Source organism: Colletes gigas, unplaced genomic scaffold (assembly GCF_013123115.1).
Source record: "Colletes gigas isolate AHSC1104 unplaced genomic scaffold, ASM1312311v1 Colletes_gigas_Sc00013, whole genome shotgun sequence".
Taxonomy (NCBI): Eukaryota; Metazoa; Arthropoda; class Insecta; order Hymenoptera; family Colletidae; genus Colletes; species Colletes gigas.
Window position 1 is genome coordinate 2,494,014 of NW_025106642.1, and position 19,579 is coordinate 2,513,592.

At 41.0% G+C, this 19,579-nt stretch overlaps 1 protein-coding gene across 1 annotated transcript in view; it reads right to left on the reverse strand.

Moving 5' to 3' along the window:
- Positions 1–399: 399 nt before the first annotated feature.
- The window catches only part of LOC122399346, a 278,377-nt gene continuing 259,197 nt past the window's right edge, over positions 400–19,579 (reverse strand). Inside the window, exon 7 of the mRNA XM_043399984.1 lies at positions 400–926. Coding sequence (XP_043255919.1) covers positions 829–926 — 98 coding nt within the window. The 3' untranslated portion in view covers positions 400–828. The remainder of the gene's footprint in view (positions 927–19,579) is intronic.

Genomic DNA, 19,579 nt, shown 5'->3' on the forward strand with positions numbered 1-19,579 from the left:
ACAGGAAAATCCGCGATTTCTGCTCGGAGAAATCGATTGATATGTTGATCCGTTCGAAAGGAAGTTCGGTTGCGGCTGTGTTCGTTTTGTGAGATCCTCTCCTTTGTAAAATTCGCGGCCCGTTCGATGAACGTCGAACGCGATATTTCGTGTGTTTCGTTCGGTGCCTGATTGACGGGCGCGTTACCCAACAATTCGACCGAATAAACAACAACGGCGAATAGCCCCGTTGGCCCTCCTCCTGTTCGACGTTACGTGCAAACTTCTCGCGGCGCACAGGGGCAGTTTGCGCGAGGCAAAACGTGGATCCCGAGCTTCGAACCCGCGTCTACGAGATCGCGCTTGTAAACACGATCCGCGAGTGGTCTCTATAGAGGGGAAACTTCGTTGTTCGTCTTAGAGGAATTTCATGCTCCCAGTCTGCTTCGATCGTGCCTCGGGAAGGAAGGTACGGACAAAAAGAAGGAAGGAAAAGACGCGTGTCGATGACGTTCCCTCGACGGACAGGGACTCCAACGCGGAAAAGCCTCTTTTTCCGTCGCGTTCGTTCGCGCCTGGAAAGGGGAGAAACGTGTCGCCAATTTCGCTCCGTTTCCCGTAAATCGTCGTGGAACGGGCTCTTGTTTCCTGGTGAGTTCTCCGTTTTCGGTGGAAACGTCGGTTTCGTGCAATGGCGGGGGGCGACGCTCGATCGTTGAAAAGTTCGCCGGCGCGATAAATGGGCCCCGTCTGGCCGATCGTCTAGGTTCTTTCGTGATCTGCCCGCGAGGATGAAGAAAGTTAGCACCATTCGAACTGCAGGCCCACGGAACAATCGAGTCATCACGGTCACCTCGAAAGCGACGAGAGTGTCGCGATGACGATGAGGACGAAGACTGATCTCAAGTCGCCGCTACCCCCGTGTTGCATGGCTGCTGGATTTTCACCTGGAACAACAACGCGAACAATCCATTATTACTATTGAATACTTCTAATTGTTCTTTGTAATGTGGTGCTCCTTGAGTTTCCTTAAAATTCTTTTTTTAAAAATGAATCAAGTATTTGGTTATCTGAGTAGCTTGAATACTTGGTTAAACTTGCCAAAATTCAATTGAAGATCAAGTACTTCAAATCAAGCTACAATAAAACTCATTTATTCCAAATAAATCAAGTATTTGTTTACCTAAGTACTTGATCAAATATGAACAAATTCAATTGAACTTTCTCTAGTTTGATCGAGCATTCAAGCTACTTAGATAATCAATTACTTGACTTAGTTTGAGTTCAAGTACTTGAAATCAAAGCCCATTAATATTCAATTATTTTTGGCCTACAAAATATTGGTCTTTCTGTCCACCGTTTTAGAACAGAATGTTCCATTTTAGCCAATGAATTTGACTGGTTCCATTGCTTGCATTCCCGGCTGAATTCGAACCTAAAATATTTTTCATAAGTTTTGAGTTTTCGATCGCGTGTAGTTTCACCCGCGGCCAATTGGGAGCCTTTGTCGTGCGGAGAAACACGAAGTTTCGATACACTATTTCGAGCACGTACTGTCCACTAAAAATGGCTAGTATCCTGAAACGTTATTTCGAAATTAAACCCACTTACGTAGGTTGGCAGTTTCCGGAACTTTTAAAGCGGTCGCTTAAATTCGACGCTTTTAGCCCTGGAACTTTTAAATAGATTCTGTTTCGAATATCGCTCGTATAAGCACTTTTTCTTCCCGCTTCGAACGCAACGATTTATTCGAGAAACGGACACGGAATAAGAATTGCATAATAGACTTTGTTTATTCCGTTACAACGTAGATATCTAGTTTAAAAAAGAACTGTATACTTTTAAAAAGTGGATTCATATTCAAGTTTGTTTATTTTTTACACCTTTAACAGATAATATAAACAATGTAGTTATTCTAAAAATTATAATTTTTTAACGAGATATTACTTCAACTATAATATAACTAAACTCTCACTAAATATATTAAAAAAAAGGATGGAACTGTGGTCGAGAGAATCGAGCAGAGATCAGCAATTAAGGAAATGATAGAGGAGTAGAGCAGAGAAAGAGAAGACTCGGGAATGATGAAGGGCGCAGAGAAAGGGATGAAAAAATATCGCGTAGCCCGGACTTAGGCCGGATTAATGTACGGTTCTTGATTTTTCGCTAATCCGTAATCTTCCTCTGCCGACTCAAGTGCTCTTAATTCAATGCTCCTATATAATTAAATGTAAGGCGGCGGGGGTGAAATTAACGTCAAATATCGGGGCCAACTTCGCGCGAAATCTCGTTTGAAAACCTCTTGGAAATCACGGACAAAAGTCTCGTCACATTTCGCGGGGAAATCGGAACGAGCGAATTGGCATGCGCTGAATTTCGAAGAACCGGCAAACAAACGCTCGAGTAAATGAGCAATAAATTAATTTCGATTATACTTTCGTTGATAGAAGGTCGTACAAGTTCATTTTATCAATAATAGCCGGTATTGTTACGCGTCTATCGACGGGGACAATCATCGAGAGGTATTCAGAATTATGAAATTGCAGTCAGATTGCCATATGGAGAAAACACTATTATCGTATCGTGTTCCGTTATTGTCTACACGATCGAGGTACGTGGGTTAATGGTCAATTCAATGACCTATAAACCGGTTATAGTCTGAAATTAATTTCGATTGCCGGCATTTCGTCGCCATAAGAGTCCATTTTACCCCTTTTTAATACTCGTCGGGTCACGCTATATGAAATAGAATAAACAAATATCAGCTTCACTGCTTCGATTTAAATAACTGAACTGGTATAAATTTTAATTGAACGATCAATCTTGTCTCAATTTCCTGAGGAGTCGAGACAGTTGGCAATTAATACTTTTAAATTTGTAACAAGGAGCTAGAATTTTAAACGGATCCGTTTAAAACGTCTCAAAAATCCAAGATCCGTGAAATCTGGGACAAAATAATCTCGAGTTTTCGAACGAAACTCGAGTACCGACCGGGATCTCAATATTTTCGAGAATTTATTCGCAAACGTTGAATGCGAATCGTGAATTTCAAATTTAAACCGAAATTTTCTGCATTCTATTCGCGAATTTGTATTTCGTACTCTACCAGTAAACTACCATTAAGTAATTTCGCTTGTAAGATTACTTTTCGGAGCACGTGAACATCATTGAAATGCACCTCGCGGTATAATGTAACAACGATTTTCTAAGGTAATGTCGGAAGAAAAGAATTACCATAACATTGCCTACAAACAGTTTTTCCTCTACGTAGCAAAGAAGGTTATCGTGATATTCCTAAGCATGTTATTTAAAACAACTATATTTCTGAACTATTAAAGAGCAAAGAAGTTACTAAGCATATTTATAATCAATATTATACAAATTCCTTATACACGTAATCGAATTTTCTAATTTTACAAGTCAATTCCTTCAAGTAAAGTACCATTTAAAAAATTTGAGTTTAAATAATTTATTCTATTTTCATTGCAAACGTTCGAATACTTAATTTCAATTAAATTCCACTTTGATTTGCCATTATATGGTAAAACGATTGACGTATACCGTCTACATTAGAATGTACAGCGTTCCCGAAGAGGTCAAACGAGCGATAACTTGGCGAGAATAATTATAAACTAATCTTAATTCGATCGCCCGGGCCGAAGTGCCTGTTATTCGAACTTCGGAGAAATTCGATCGCCAGAAGGCTTCAGAGAACCTCGGGGCTCTATTCGAACTTGGTGGATGAAGTATTTCACGCGACACACTTAAAGCCGGCCAGTTTTCAATATTCAATTAAACGGTGCCCGGGTTGGAAAAATTTACAACTTTGTTTACCGCACCCCCGACGCTGCTGGAAGCCGATTTTCAACGATTTAACCCCCGGATCTTCGCCTCGTTAATTGGTTCCCCCGAGTTCCAGTGAAATAAGGCATCGAGAGGACGTCTCCGTTCGTCCGGAAAGGAATCGAACCTATTTTCCTAACTGCCATAGGAGAGAATCGATTCGGAGTTGTCCGTTCCGCGATTGCATCACGGAAATGGAAGTTTCTTATGGAATCAGATTCGCCAATTAAAACGAAAGGATCTCGATGACACCGCGACGGGATCGAACAGAACGATCAGATTAGTTTGGACGCTCGATCGCGAAGTTAATGGAAACGGTAGTTTTACTTACACTTGGATTGTGTTTGCAAGTCGTGTCATACGCTTGGAAATCAATTCGAGTCCGTTTCTAAATCAGAAATTTATAAAATTATATGGAGGAAGTGAGACATTGAATGGTCGATCGAGTACTTGCGAGAGAAAAAAGTTGGACGTAGCCCTCTGCTGGCGAACGTCGGGAACTGTCGTTAGAATTATGCAACATGTGCACCTGTATAACTTCTACAGACTGTGATGTACATTCATATTATTTTTTAATATGAAATTACTACTTGTAAAGAATTATATCTGAGAATTACGTTATATCGGAAGAGTCGATTATCTTTATCCAGTTAAATGCAGCGGTCTTTTCCGAACGCGAGATATTTTTAAACCAATCCTCGATTTCCACGCCTGCATTTTACAAGCAGAGATACGTTTCAAGTAAGACAATTGCTCTGGCGCTGCTCGACGTTCAACATTTATATTTGTTAACGAGTTCTTAACTGTGGGTACTCTTCGACCGCGTTTCAAGTTCGTACGAAACTCTTCGCGAGTTGTAGATCGTTATTACGAAGGCCCTTCTTACGGTTATTAATATCACGGTGAACTTGTTTGTTCAGCTTTCGAGTAGTCGCATTATAACAAGATGGCATAAGCAGGTTGAGGGGGAATCTCTTTCCATTGTGCATCTGTCAGTCGCAATTACAGCTCGAAAGATTTGAAATCTCTTCGCGTTCTTCAATAGCCGTTAACGAATATTAAGAAACAAATATATATAGTGCTGTGGATAATTATAAACTTTTTCAGTATTTTCAAGGAACAACCGACTATGTCAAGATAGATGTTTTCCTTTGGATTGTAATTACAGAGACAAGACGAAACGTCTAAATTTTCAAAAATTGATCGAGAAGTTATTTCTTATTTACTTCAACGTAACACTGATTTTTGTTAAACGAAGAATTCCTCGAAAGCTTTCAAACACTGAATATTGAGTTTATTTGTTTCAAAGGATAAATATATTTTGTTTATATTTTCGTTCGTAAACAATATTCACGTAAATTGAGCATTGACGAAAATTTCGTACCAATAAATGGAGTTCTATTGTACGCGATAGGGCGTAGCAAAAGTCAGTTTGTACCGAGAGTACGTATATACATAGAAAATAGCTGGGGGTATATTCTAGACTTCGTATATAGGATCTCCAAAGCCCTGGTTGAAGTCCCTCGCCACACAATTGGCCTAACACAGCCTCGTCAGCCATGCGCAGACCGCAGCTTATAGTATATTCGAGCCGCGTACTTTTATCCGCCACGTATCGCGCACTGTATACCTGCATCGCACCTTTTGGATATATTTTCATAAATAAACTCGTTGAGTTTACCTGGCGTGTTGCTGAATTAATGAATCCCGTAACCTCGTTCTACACTCGGAGCATCCTTATAATCTACAATTTTAGTCATATTGCTGTAAGATATAGCGCACTAAACAAACAGAGATGTCTGCAAACGGATGACATAAAATGAGAACGAACAAGGGGTGTGGTTCCACAGTCATTATTTACCCCTATTTTATTCCTTTTTATCAGCAAATAATCTGTTTCAATATCGAGCCAATCAAATTCTAAATAGATCTCGACGAACCGAACAGAATGCTTAATTAAAAGTATTTTCTCTGATATTTATTTCGATAGCAAATAAAGCGTTGTTATTCTCGCCATGTTTATACTTCATCTCTATCGTTTTCCACATTCTCCGCTATTTATTTAACCATCATATTTTTGCAATTTTGTCGAAATTTTTCCACGCGATAAGATCTCCATTACGGAATCGGAGAACAAACATGCCTGAAATACGTTTTATTAGTGTAGTAGGACTATGAAAATAATAGAATTCGCGAAACGGTCGACTGCGAGAGTATTGAATGGCAGGGACATGCGTGAACGAGTAACCACTTGTCTCGAAAATCCATTTGCTCCCAAATTACTCTATCCCAAACCAATTGTTCAGTCAAATAAATTTAAAAAAAAAAACAAAACGTTTATCGTGTGTTCGTTCCAAATTCACGAAAAGTCTCAGAAGATTATAAACCCTTGTATAGGAGCAAATTATAGTACGTTTTCTCTTCACCAACATATTCTTTTTGTTAATGAAACAATTGGAATTATGCAGGGTGTCCAAAAAGGTTGGGACGCGTTACTGAGGTCAAATAGACGAAGAAAGTTTATATAAACTTATGTTCAAGAATGCTTTATAGAGTAGGTATAAGTGTTCAAATATTTATTTCCTTTGGGTGCATAGAGTCAAAGTAAGCTTCTAAATAAACGTGGAAGACAGCATAAATTATAGTAGATGATATGATCATTAGATAGGGGATGAAATGCCCTTTAAAATGAGCGCTTGTACGAGTCGATAGCTTTATTAGTTCCGGAGATATAGCGATTTTAGTTTCAAGTCGACGCGGTGGCTAGTTCCGGAAATAGAAGGGTCCGAAGCGTTTGTTTACTTTTTGCTACGGCCTTGTCAAGGTCGTTGACCGCGCGCGCGCATTGAAAGTAGGTCACTGGGCCACGACAGTCACGAGTCACGTGTGAGACAGAGAGGTCCGGCGCGACGCGTCAGACGGAGACAGCGATAGTCGAATTAAGAAAAATACCCCTTTACATAAATTGCGATATCTCGAAAACGGAAAGTCGGATCGTCAAAAACCAAAAACCATTTTAAAGGGGGAGGTTCACCGCTTCTAACAATACCTTAATAATTAATAAAACACTAATAGTTTCGGAACTGCACGCGTCTAAACTGTCAGTATTTTTAATGCGCGTCAATGGCCTTTTCTAAGGCGGAGAGCGGAATTTTAAAAATTACCCTTTACATAAATTACGATATCTCGAGAACGGAAAGTCGGATCGACTAAAACCAAAAACCATTTTAAAGGGGAGGCTTTGCCGCTTCTAACAATGTCTCAATAATTAATAAAACACTAATAGTTTCGGAACTACATGTGTGTAAAGTTCTGACTTGTTTTAATACTGAAACTGATCTTTGGTACACCTTATTTTCAATATTAAATATTTAATTGATTCAATATTTACAAGACAAACAATAACAGAAGTGAATATTTACAAAATTCATCGTGCATATACTATATAAGAAAATTCGTAAAATTAAATGGCGTTAAAATATCATTCCACGTTAAAAATTCTAAACGAAATTTAAAAAACAATCATTTTACCGTCCCTCGGTAGATTTAGTGTTAAACACGCGTGGCGGCGGGTGAACAAGGGTGGGATATACGCAACTATTCAGCGTGGCGAGCAAACGAGTTATCAGATTCGCGCCGCGACAACGAGAACGCAAGTGCGGGGGATTTATAATAAATGCAATTAAAACATGGCCGTTAAAAGGAAGACCGGTGGAAAATCTTGTATATTGGATAAAGTGGAACGCCCTCGGCGGTCCCGGAAGTGGCACTTGAACTTGTTGAGCCGGCTAGGGCGCCTCGTCACACCCGGAAAATAATTTGCACAGTCAATATTACAAATTGCTGGGAATTAAATTCGCCGCCGCGCGGGACGTTAATAAAGAGGTCGCCCGTTAATAAAGACGAGGATTCGTCCGTGGCGCGAATCAACTTGCAAAACTATCGCGCCGCTCCGCGGGACCAGCAATTTTATTTGCAATCGCGACGAGGAAATCCCCGCGGATTCTACTGGCAATAAGAATTCCGGTTGTGTCGTCTCCGTCGCGCGGTTTCCGCTCGTTTTGCTTCCCGACGGCACGCCGGGCAAGAGGAAACGGCCCGACATTGAATTTAATGCGAAAATAACGATCTGGAATTGGCTGTATCCTCATTTCGTTGCGCCACAGGCGACATTAATTGCGCCGAATATCATTATTCGCTCGGAAAAAATGCCTGAGACTTCGTTTACGTAATTGGACCTCGTAAATGTTTTGGGGAGAATATAGTCTCGACCAGGGACGAGAAGAGTATCCAAGGATTTTCCATGAGAAATAAGGATGAAACGTTATAGCAAAGCGAGTCCATAAATGTTTCGTAAAGAAGTTGTAACGAAAATACGAATTGTTCTTACGTGAAGTACTGTCAGTTAAAATTTTTATGGAATTTTGCGCCGAGTATTCTGTTGGTCCAACTAAGGACCTATGCTGTATTTCATAAAAATTCATTGCTAAGTTTTATTTTATTATAATGAACTGAAAATCACATTAACCCTTAATTAGCAGACTCCTGGTTCCTTTTGGATCCATGTAAACTTACAGTCCACGGTACAACGTAAAAATAGGCTAATTTCTTCAATCTTCAATCAGGTTGTTGAAGAAATTAATTTTGCAATTTGATCATATATCATAGTTCATCCTATTTGCAAATAACTGTACCCATTTTGTGCAGAACGACGCGAATAGATTTCTATTAATGGATAGATAAGTATAGGATCGAATGGAATCCAGAAGCGTATAATGGTTAATTGTTAATTACCAATTATTAGCGGCATAATGCAAATATTTTCTGCATCAGCCGATGATATTTTATGCAAACGAATTATTCATAAATGGATTGATTATGCTTCCCCAAACTAAGTCTCTGTTTCGGTTCCCTATTAGTATACGAATCAAAACGCTCTCGTTAGGTTGATTGTTTATAAGCGAAAGAGGATTATTTAGAGCTTCGAACGTTCGATATTATGGCACCGAGGAACAAAGGATTGTTCGATGAATCGTCTATTTAATTATAGAAATTTCGATCTGGTGTTCAGGAACAGTCAAACTGAACATAATCGATATTTATAATGGACACGAAGAATAATATATTTCGATAACAATTACGAAATATATGTTCGTTGAAATTTATTTTCTGGGTTTATACTTTCTTTATATTACTACAAAATGTTAAACTGTTGGTATAAGGGCGATTCAAACGTCATCAGAGTTACTTTTTAATCGTAGAAACCGGAATATTACGTTTGAAACGTTATTTCACTATGTACCGCATTCGATTGGATATATTAATGGCTTTGCACTTTCGTCGGATCTAAATTTATGTTTTCGTTTCCATATTGAGCTAGCTAATATTATAGTTCCATCTTTTTCATCGATCAATATTACATATATTCGTAGATATGTAAATATTTTAATGTTGAAACGTGTATATGAATATTCACAAGATACTTATAGAACGATCTTCCTTTTTGTACAATGAGAACTTCATCAGTTATAGTTAAATTAACTAAAAATTGTGCAAATCACTAGTTTCACCTCAAATTAATATTTGTATGTGCTCAGATAGTTAATTTTCATAGTATTGAGGATTCCCCTACCTTTTTACCTTCTATCAGTATCAGCGATTTATTGAATGTTTTTACGTCGTTGACAGGGAATTTATGGACGGTTGGTTTACACTGTCATGGGACCAGGAGAACTGTTAAATCTGACAGAAGTGCCAGTCGCGTTCAAACGAAGATTTATTTACAAAGAAAGAGAAAAAAAATGATTAAATATAAATCTGTACAATTGAATTCTATAAACTTGCCTGACATATTTCAATAAAAAAATAAACAATAACGTTTGTAATCGAGAAGTATTAAAGTTGCTTTCAATGACTATTATACAATGAATTGTTCGTAATTATATTAAGGTAAAAGACAAATACTGTAGGTGAGCATATCATGATTTTCAAATTATTATAAACCTGCATTGATTACGAAACACGTACGTGCAGTAAGGGCTGGTATTATATTCAACTCTCTTATAATACGGGTTTGTCCTTATTATAAATTTATTTTCTTATTTTAATATCCTTGAATCTCAATCGAGTTTTACAGTTCATATTTTTGTTACAACTTCTTAACAAAGCATTTATGGACTTTTTGTTATTTTGTTTTACTTGAAGAGCACACTGCTGTATAAATTCTTCGCAACAATCAAGCTCGCGATAAATGTTAATCCGTTATAAACTTACAATTTATGAATTCTCATAATCGGATAATGCCTAACTCCGGGTTCAAGCCTTGTCAGATTTCGGAATCGAGACTCCCTGATGGCTGTACGCGACAATTCCCTCTGTCCAATTCGAATTCATCAAAGTGCCTAGTTGCTCCCTCTCCTCGCTGAGCCGGCTAATCCTCCTAAGCATAGGAGAGTAAAGTTGAATGCCACGAGCTCCGTGTGTTTCTCTCGGCACACTCCGAGCGTCTAGGTCGGATGGTAGCCTGACAGCTGGTTGCACCGCAGGGACAAGGAGCAGCGATGCCGCTAAAAAAAGGCGTATGCGAAATGAGCTGCCAAGCACCCTCAGGAGATTCCTTCTGTCTATTATACATGACTGCGTGCGCTGGTTCCGTTAACTGCGTCTCGCGAGGAGAGCTTTGCAAACTCCTCACGGTCGTCGTCGTCGTCGTCGTCGGTCCGGAGCGTAGCGAGGCGACCGTGAGGGAGAATCAACGGGGTCGGGGGATGAAGGGTGGCTCCAACGGGGGATGGAAACCGTGGCTCGAAAGGAGAGCCCGCGAGCAGAGGATAGAGAGGGACATCCTGGTCCTCGAGAGCTTGCGGCTACGGTTATTAATGGGTTGGGCGTGACACCCCGCGAAATAACCCACCTAACCTCGCTTCTATGCCAGGACCAACCCAACGACACACTCCATAATAGCTAGTCGCTTGTCTCCTCATAGGCGTTAACTGGGCCAAGAACTGCTCATTTTCGAGAACGAGGGACTTTACTCTCTCGCTCTATCATCCTTCCTTACTCGTCTTCGGCAGTCTCTACTCTCTATCCCCCCTCCCCCCACGTTCCTTTTTTCTTCCGCCGCTTACGTCCATCTCTCGTACTCTTTGGCTTTCATTACGTTTTTACTTCCACTTTTCCACCAACTTGCGAGAGAACCATCCTCTTCTCTTCTCGCGAGGCCATTCCGCGTGCCCTCGTCTTGACGCTCGACAATTATCTTTAAGGGGTTGTATAGGAGAGTCTGTATTCTCTCGGATGGATCTTATATAGCCCGCTTGTCGACGGTGAGCACGGATTACGCCGGGATTCTTGCTTTCACAAGGATTTTCGGGGTTCCTTTTGTTACGCTCTATTTAAATGAATCCGGCTCGTCCAAAAGAGAGGGTGGCTTAATTTGAACGTGTCTGAATACGCGGGGGCCTGTCGATGGGGCGAATTCAGGCGCTGAGAATTTCAGTGGTGAGATTTAACTTGCACAAGCACCGGACAATTACCATGATGCTAATTTTTCCTCGTTCTTGTTAAAGCTGGATTCACTGTGATAGCTTACTCTGTGAAGGAGGCTAGTCGAGCGCTTGTGAGAGAGACAAGAGCGTAGCCTTCTGGTGGCGAGCGTAGGAACTGTCCTCATGCGTCAAATAAATTATTTGACCATGCTTTCGACGTCAAAAAGTATTTTGTGCGTTTCGAGAAAGGTCACTGAAAATAATGGGTGTTTGGTGAGTTCGCGAAGCAACGTCTCGCGGCGTTGAAATTAATTGTATCATAATCGGGGCAACGAGCCGCGCGTGCCGGCGATGGGATCGCTAACACAGAAGTTGAAGCACTAATAATGCCCGCGAAACGATTTATTACAATGTTCCCGAGTGTCAGGGAAACTCATTCACGGAACGTGTCCGCGCTACCCTTATTACCCGTCTACCCCTCCAGCTTTATTTCAACCTTAAAGTATTTCATCGTCGAATTAGTTTTGGGAAACGGCGGGGCAATCGACAACTTCTACGCCGGCCGCGATAATTCCGCGGAAAGTTTTCAGCAATTGAGACAATAGAAAGAGATAAGGAGAGCGGGTGGAGGAGGGTGAGAAAGAGAGAAAGAAACGAAGGGATGGCGGAAGATTCGAGGAAGCTCTACGGCAGATAGTGTCGAGTAACGTGCTTCGTCTCCGGCTAGGGTCACATTTAATTAATAACCACGACGTACCCCGAGGGTAATGTATATTAATTATAAAAAAAAAAAGAAGAGGAAGCGAGGGAAGGAAATATATGAAACGATCGCGTATTCTGTCGAGGGGAAATTAAAAGTCCTCTTTCCCCCTCAAATTGTCCGTGATCCTTATTGCCTTTGGGCACACCTGGAGCAAGTAATAAGATGCTCTAAATTATCCCTGTTGTCTAACGCGGGGAAATAATATTTAAACGGTACACATTGCCGCGTAATTAATTCTCGAGACGGTGTCCATTGAAATGCAGATTGTGGCATCGGATTCGTTCAGGAACAGACCATTCCGTTAATTTATATGGTAATTGATTTCTTCCTGTTATTAACGATATTTAAAAAAGAGTGGCCTCCTGGCTGATACGGTTTCAATCATTCTGCTGGTATGAAATGAAAAAATCGGAATGATTCTTAATTAGTGTGATCCGTGATTATAGTGTGAACCATAATGGAAAAGAAAATAGTGGAAATTTACAAAATAGTGGTACTTTGAATTTTGAGTACCAATTTCCTTGACAACAAATGCATTTCACACTAGAAAACCTCCTTGAAGAATGCATCGCAATTTTTGTATTTTCAACAATTTAATGCTTTTTTCATAGGCTGCATTATGTACTTCACGCCTAAATGGTGAGATGATTTTTGACGATTTAACTGCGTCGGAAAAGGATTTCTAATTAATAATATACGAGATCATGTCTCAATATAATATAATTCTAGGGTCATTATCCCTTTATTTTCAATTTAATTATTTCCTTGCTGTATAATTTAGACTGATTACTTTCGCAATTTGATACATTAAAGAGATGCCCATATCCTGTATTACAATGTTCTGGTCATTAATTTTAATCCGGTTTAAGTACGAAAATAATATATAATATAAATCTCCCATTAAAATCGAAATAAATATGTCGAACCATCGAAGAGTAGAAAACCACCGAATAAAGTAAATGAAAAATACTATAATGATAAGAATTACTTTGCAGCATTGTACCAGGGGGAAAAATTAGATCTTAAAACGATGAACTATTGTACCACACATTATTAATTTTCACTCGAGTTTGGGGCGTTGTGTAATAAATTTCGATGAAACTGCAGATATTAATTCATAACTACTATACTCAAAATTTTTGAAGTTCATATTACGTTCTTATAAATTCGTTGAACAAATAGAAAAATAGACACTTGTTTTAAATACTTAAAACAACAATATAGAAATAGCATGATAACATTCAGTTGTGAAGACATTCTGTGCACAACTTTTTTGTCCATTCTAGATAAATGGGTTTGGCGGAACCCGAACACGTTTGTCTTTCTGTCGCTTACGCCATGGTAGAACGCACATCTCGTCCTTTTAGACCTGGAAATTGCTTTTTCAGTTGTTTCCTCAACTAACAATAGGAACAGCAATCATTTCGGTCATCTTACTTCGTAACTGACAAGATAGATGTTTGTCAATTCTGCTATTATTACGTATTTTTCACATTCAAACTGCACTAATAAACTAGTCCTTGTTTCTATGAAAAGTGCAATTACGAAACTAAGCACAAAAATCTACCCTAGATTCGTGCGAAAAGAAACGTCTTTACCTTGCATTTCTCTCTTCCATAACTCTGTTTTAATACTCCGTTTAATAATTACAAGTCTCGACGTAATTTTGAAAGCACCTTTCAAGAGGGAAAACTTTGATCCATCGTTTCAATTTAGAGAAGATTTATGTTGTTCCACAAGGAATTTTCAAAACTTGCGAACGTTCGTAAAACATAAGTAAATATGCATACAAATTGTCGAAATTAAGAAGGTTATACATTTCTATACAAAAAATCCCTAAAAAGATCAAGAAAGTGAAACTCTAGACTAGAATAGCCCCTTAAATCTCGATACCACGATACACTTTGTAAAAGAAACCAGCGAACTATACAAAGGGTGTGAAAAATACGCGTAGCCAGAAACAACGAAGACAAAGATAAAATACAGAAACCTAGAAGGTAAAAGCTCCCCATCTAGGAGTGACTTTGTCCCCATATCGACCAACCGTTTCCCATTCGTAGGGTCGTAAAAAGCAGACGACAAAGGGGTCGGTACTGCGATGAATCGACTCCAAGTCAGCTTAGCGTCCTCGAAGGCTCCAACAGGATCGTCTCCGCCTCGATTCCGCCTCGTCTCGCGTTAACGAGACCGTGCACGCCAGTCGGTCCGAATTCGTTGCAAGAATAATTCCCCCTGGCAATCCTTAGCGATATTAAGCCCTCGAGAATTCTACCGTTAATGGCTCGCCCTTCGGACCGTACAAACGCTCTTGAAATTCGAACGTCTGCGGTGATTTTGCACGCATGGCGGGTCGACGCGAAACGGACGATCTTCCCCGAAAATGCGGGAACGCGCGGGGGCGTCGAAGCGAGCAGCCTCGAAATTCCGTGGCACGATTTCCACCGTCGAAACGGTCCGGCGATTACGTTTGCCGTGGCGCGCGACCACCAACGGGGATCGATCGTAATTCCCATCCTCGAGGCAGCGTTTTCACGAAGAACGCGAGCGCGCGGTGGCCGTCGGTGGACACACGTACGACACGAGGAACATTTGGCGGGCGTGCAGACCGCTCAGCGCGCTCACGGAATTTCCGACCGTGGATCCAGGTGGCGTCGAACTGATTTCGAATGCGTCCCGCGACCCACACCGACCACTTGTCAAGCAAATTCGCATTACTTCCAGCATTATGGTCGCCCTTGCAGTTACCTGCATACAACACCCGAGGTAATAACTCTCTCTTGCTTTACGCGTCTCGCATAACCCATCGTCCCAACCCCGCCGTTCCTTATTTCGAACGTTTACGAAGCGTCTCGCGAGAAATGGGATCGAGGATCGTGCATCGTCTTTGTAAGATCACGCCTTGCTGCAAGTTTGACGATCGTAAGTACCGATGTTGTTAACGACAAAAGGCAGGGCTGGCAATGAGTGGTTTGGTTCGATGTCAATGGACCTGTCAACAAGGTAATGACGGTATTGATGTCGAAAGACAATGTAATTAGCAAACTGCGAGGATGTAGGGCATGAATGCTTTGTGAGCAAATAATGGTTTAACGTATCTAGTTACGGATGCTTGTAACGTTTGCCTGCAACGTGTAAGAGCAACGATCGGTAACCTGAAACATTTTAAGATCCGCGTAGCAGGGAACTGTGCACAATGATTCGGGAAGTAAAGATTTACTAAAGTCAAATATTTTGCTTAGTCAAGGTTGTCGAGAAGCAAATCCTATCGCGCTGCGTTGCTACTCTGCAACTGTTTTCCACGTCTCTTTGCTTTGTCCTATTGTTTGCTTTAAAGGGTTAAAGCGCTAACCTGCAGGCACTTCGTTTCTATTTGAAACACGAGGGGAAACAGGATGTAAAATGTGACATCGCTCACGGGCCGGAGAATAACCCTGAGGGGCAGAAAGTTTGAGGTGGACATAAGCGAAACTCGCGAGTGTCCGTTTGCAGCGTGCGCGTAACATTCGAGAATAAACACATTTTTCTTCGTAAGCGAAATTAACTCTGTTTGAATTACCCGCGCGACGTCGATGCGACTTTATTTTAAATGCTCTGTGTATTTAAAAAGTGTGAACACCGAGACGGATGCGATGTTTACGGTAAACATGGACTTTTCATCTCTATTTACCTTCGTCGCAAAATCTCTCTCATTTTGATAATGCTTCAGTCATCGCGTTACGTCTAAATTTGTTCCATTCGAGTTCTAATATTTCGAGGAAGAAAGGAATCTATTTGTCGCGTCTGAGAGATTGCAAACCTGAATGTGACGTAAACTTAATAGCTCGGCACGCAAATTAGAATTTACACGGCGCAACAACATGCATTGTATTTTCAAAACCTATTTTCTTGGAACAGAAGCGCCGCGTAACAACAACATTTTCAATTTTTAACGTAGTTCATTCCTTATACCACTCGTTGCAAACATTCTGTAAGCACAGTTTTGAACAATCAGTGGCTAATTTATCGAGCTCGTCATAGCAAAAAACCTACAACAATCGATCAAATTTTTACATTTTGTTTAGAATTTCTAACGTATGTTATCGTTACAATGTTATCTTAGCGCCATTTAATTTTACGATTTTCCTTATATGCAATACAAGTGGAATGAATTTGTCAATATTCATTTTTATTTTTATTTTTTGTTTTTTTAAAAAAATATATAGTCTGTCTTGTCTGTAGAAAAGAGTAATCCTACAATTTTAATTGCGTATTTCAAAACTATTTACTCGATTCATTCAAATTTAAACTCCATATTCACAATAATATTCTCCATCATTGTACGCGCTTTTCTCGAAAGTTAAATTCTCTATCTCGCTATAAGCATCCTTTTTACACGTTCTTCAGACCATAATTACTTCGTAAAACAGAATGAAGCGTATTTCGTTAAACAAATATACACAGGTAAGCTGCTTAAAACTTCCATCGAACGCTTACCACCTGTAAAGTTTCAACTGCGTTCCACCGGTGACTTCGTTACTCGCCAGACTTTGTGCCTCGCTAATGTCTATCAATGTTCCGCTCGCGAACAATTCGTAACGCGTTCGAACGATGATCAAAATGACGCGAAGCCCGGTGCTCGAAGTACGACGTTGCCCACGGGTTATCTCCGTAGCTTCTGTTCCGCTTTTACAAAATAAACGCGCGTCGAACGCCTGTATCGAGAACGCGTACGAGGTCTCTTAATTCCCGCGGGATAACGGAAACCGATGAAAAATTTTCATCGCTATTTCGAATCACGATTATTTTTTTCCTCCCCCCCCCCCAGCCACCCACTGGGTCCCCCCGTTCCCTCTGTGGAAACCGGGCCGCGCAAATTGTTTCGTCCCTCCGGGCGTTGTTGTGTTCCGTCTCGTCTCTCTTTCCCTCTGAAAAGTCGAAAGCCTCGCCGCGGATATGATCGAACTCCAACGTCGAGAGCCCGACTCATGATAATCCCTGGTAAATAATGCACGACGCCTCTGCCGCGGGACTTCCGATACTTCCGGCTGGTCCGAGCCGCGAAAAGCCGCCGTGAAAACTAGTTGAAGTCCTCGCTGAAACTTGAAAAGCCTCTTCCATCCGCGGATCTAAAGCCTGCGTTTAGCAGTACGTATCGATGTGCCCGCGCCCGCCCCATCGATTCGACTTATACGTGATTTTCGTCGGGATACGAAACTTCCCGGGGCTTACGTTCCTCCAAGGGCGGAGGACAAAGGAATACGAAGGAATCTGGAGCACCGTTCCCCCGACGATCCCCGAGACTCTATCTCCTTTTCGAGTATAAAGAATGCAACGCAAATAAAGGCGGGGATACTTTAAAGACAATTTGGTAATTGCGCTGTACACGTAGCCAGGGAACTTAGAAAAGTGAAACTAATGAATTGTCAAAAACATCGCGGTACGTTGCCAGAGGAGATAGAAAAAAGCTTGGTATTTTTAATGTAATGGCAAGATTTTTAACCCTTTGCACTCCGAATTATATTTCATTTTTGTTACCAGCACCACCCAACGCTTTTAAGTGTTTTATTTGAAGTTTAACAAACAAATTCAATTAAATATCTGTTTCATTTACACTATTGTTATCTTCTGTAATTTTCAAATGTATGATATCTCTTTGGTTTGGACCTGAAAAAATGTTGAGTCACACTCGACATGGGAGTGCAAAGGGTTAATTCTCAAGATGAAATGTTAAACGAAATAATTACTGAGACGAATTTTAATTTAGGAGGAGTTCCCCCAGTACCGGACTTAAGTTACTATGTATAATTTAACAATATTAGATATCAAAATAATAATTTTTCATTATAAAAATTAAGAGTTTTCCAATAGAAGCAATCAGCATTCACCCTTGTACACCGCGTCAAACATTGAACAAAGGGTATCGATCACAGCCGACCAATAAGCACGCCGCGTCGAAGAAAGTAACGGAACAAGATAAACGTACTCCTCTTTCGATGGACGAAGATTGGTCACCGCAAACGGAGACAAACGGCCGCGTAGACGGAGAAATGGCTGGTGGAAGGTAGGAGGTTGCTCGCGTGTTTGACGTTTCGCGTGGATACAAAGCGTGATGGGTTACGGCGAGACGTTGGAGATCGAAGACGGTGGGGACGATGATGTCGGCGAGATCGGGAAGAAACGGGAAAGCAGTTGGGAATATCGCGGGAGGAGTGGGGAGGACTCGAACGAAGAGGGAAATGGGTCGACCTGAATATCTCCGGCGAACTTTTCCATGAATACGCCATGCACTGGCACCGGTTGGAGTGGGAGGAAGGCGTGGGTGGAGGAGCAGCAGCATACGAAACACTGCGGTTGCCCGGAGGATCGGAAACCGGATGGGAAATGAGAAAGGATGGCTGACGAGGGGCGAGGCGGACAAATGGCGGGGAGAATACATTTGAAACTTAGTTGTACGGAGCTTTGGTCCCGCAGCCCCCGCGAATCGGGGAACAAGGAATCCCGGGAACAGCCGTGGGAGGAGGGTACGCGTTACTTTTTAAGAGTTACCTTGTTTTGAAAAGGTTCACCTTGTTCCACCTGTTACGCCCGGGCCGGGGATATCGCGTGTAAACACGACGATGAATTAGGCCTGGGCTGAAGATCATGGCAACGGCGAGAAACGCGATTAACCCGTTCGCAACCACAGCGGCCGCGTGGTCTCTGGCCTCGAAACAGCGAGCAGGTGTGCGACGAGCGAACGATCGCTACATTGTAACGTATAGGTAGCCTGTATACACATTTCCAATATCGAATGATTTCGAAATTCCGGCGTATACTGGTAAATTTATGAATTTTCGGTTGCACGTTCCTGAAATTCTATTATTCCTTTGACATGGGAAGACCTCGTTCGAGTAGAATAAAAAGGAAGTCGTAAAATGTAGCATTCATTTTGATAGGCGTGTTGTTCGGAATGCAAACGACGCGAATTTTGGTGACGAATGTGTAAGAATTCTATGACTATTGGGAAAGTTGTTTCTTAACACCGTAAAGTTAGGTTTATGGCGAAATTGAAAAATTTCAAATCGTTCTAAAAAAATTATTTTTAGTTGCAGGGGTCAACTACGATCACTTTTGGTGAATACACATACCCTCGAAATCCTACGCATTTTCGAGAAAAAAATTAATTACTGGAATATCTGGCCAGTCGTCGATCTATTCCCCTGAAATTTTTCAGCGAAATTGAAAAGTTTCAAATCTCCCTGGAAAGTTATTTTCGTATGCAGGGGTCAATTGCCATCATTTTTGGTCAATAGACGTACCCTCGAAATCCTATCCATTTTTGAGAAAAAAATTCCCCACCGAAAATATAATGCCTGACCAAATATCGATATGTTTCCCTGAAATTTCGTGCGTATGTTTAAAAAATCATAACTTTCGAACGGATTGGACGATTTTAATGTTTCAAAAGGCAAAAAACGTGTATTTTAGTCAAGAATGTGTAGAAATTCTAACAATATTGAAAAAGTTGTTCCTTGACCCCGTAAAGTGA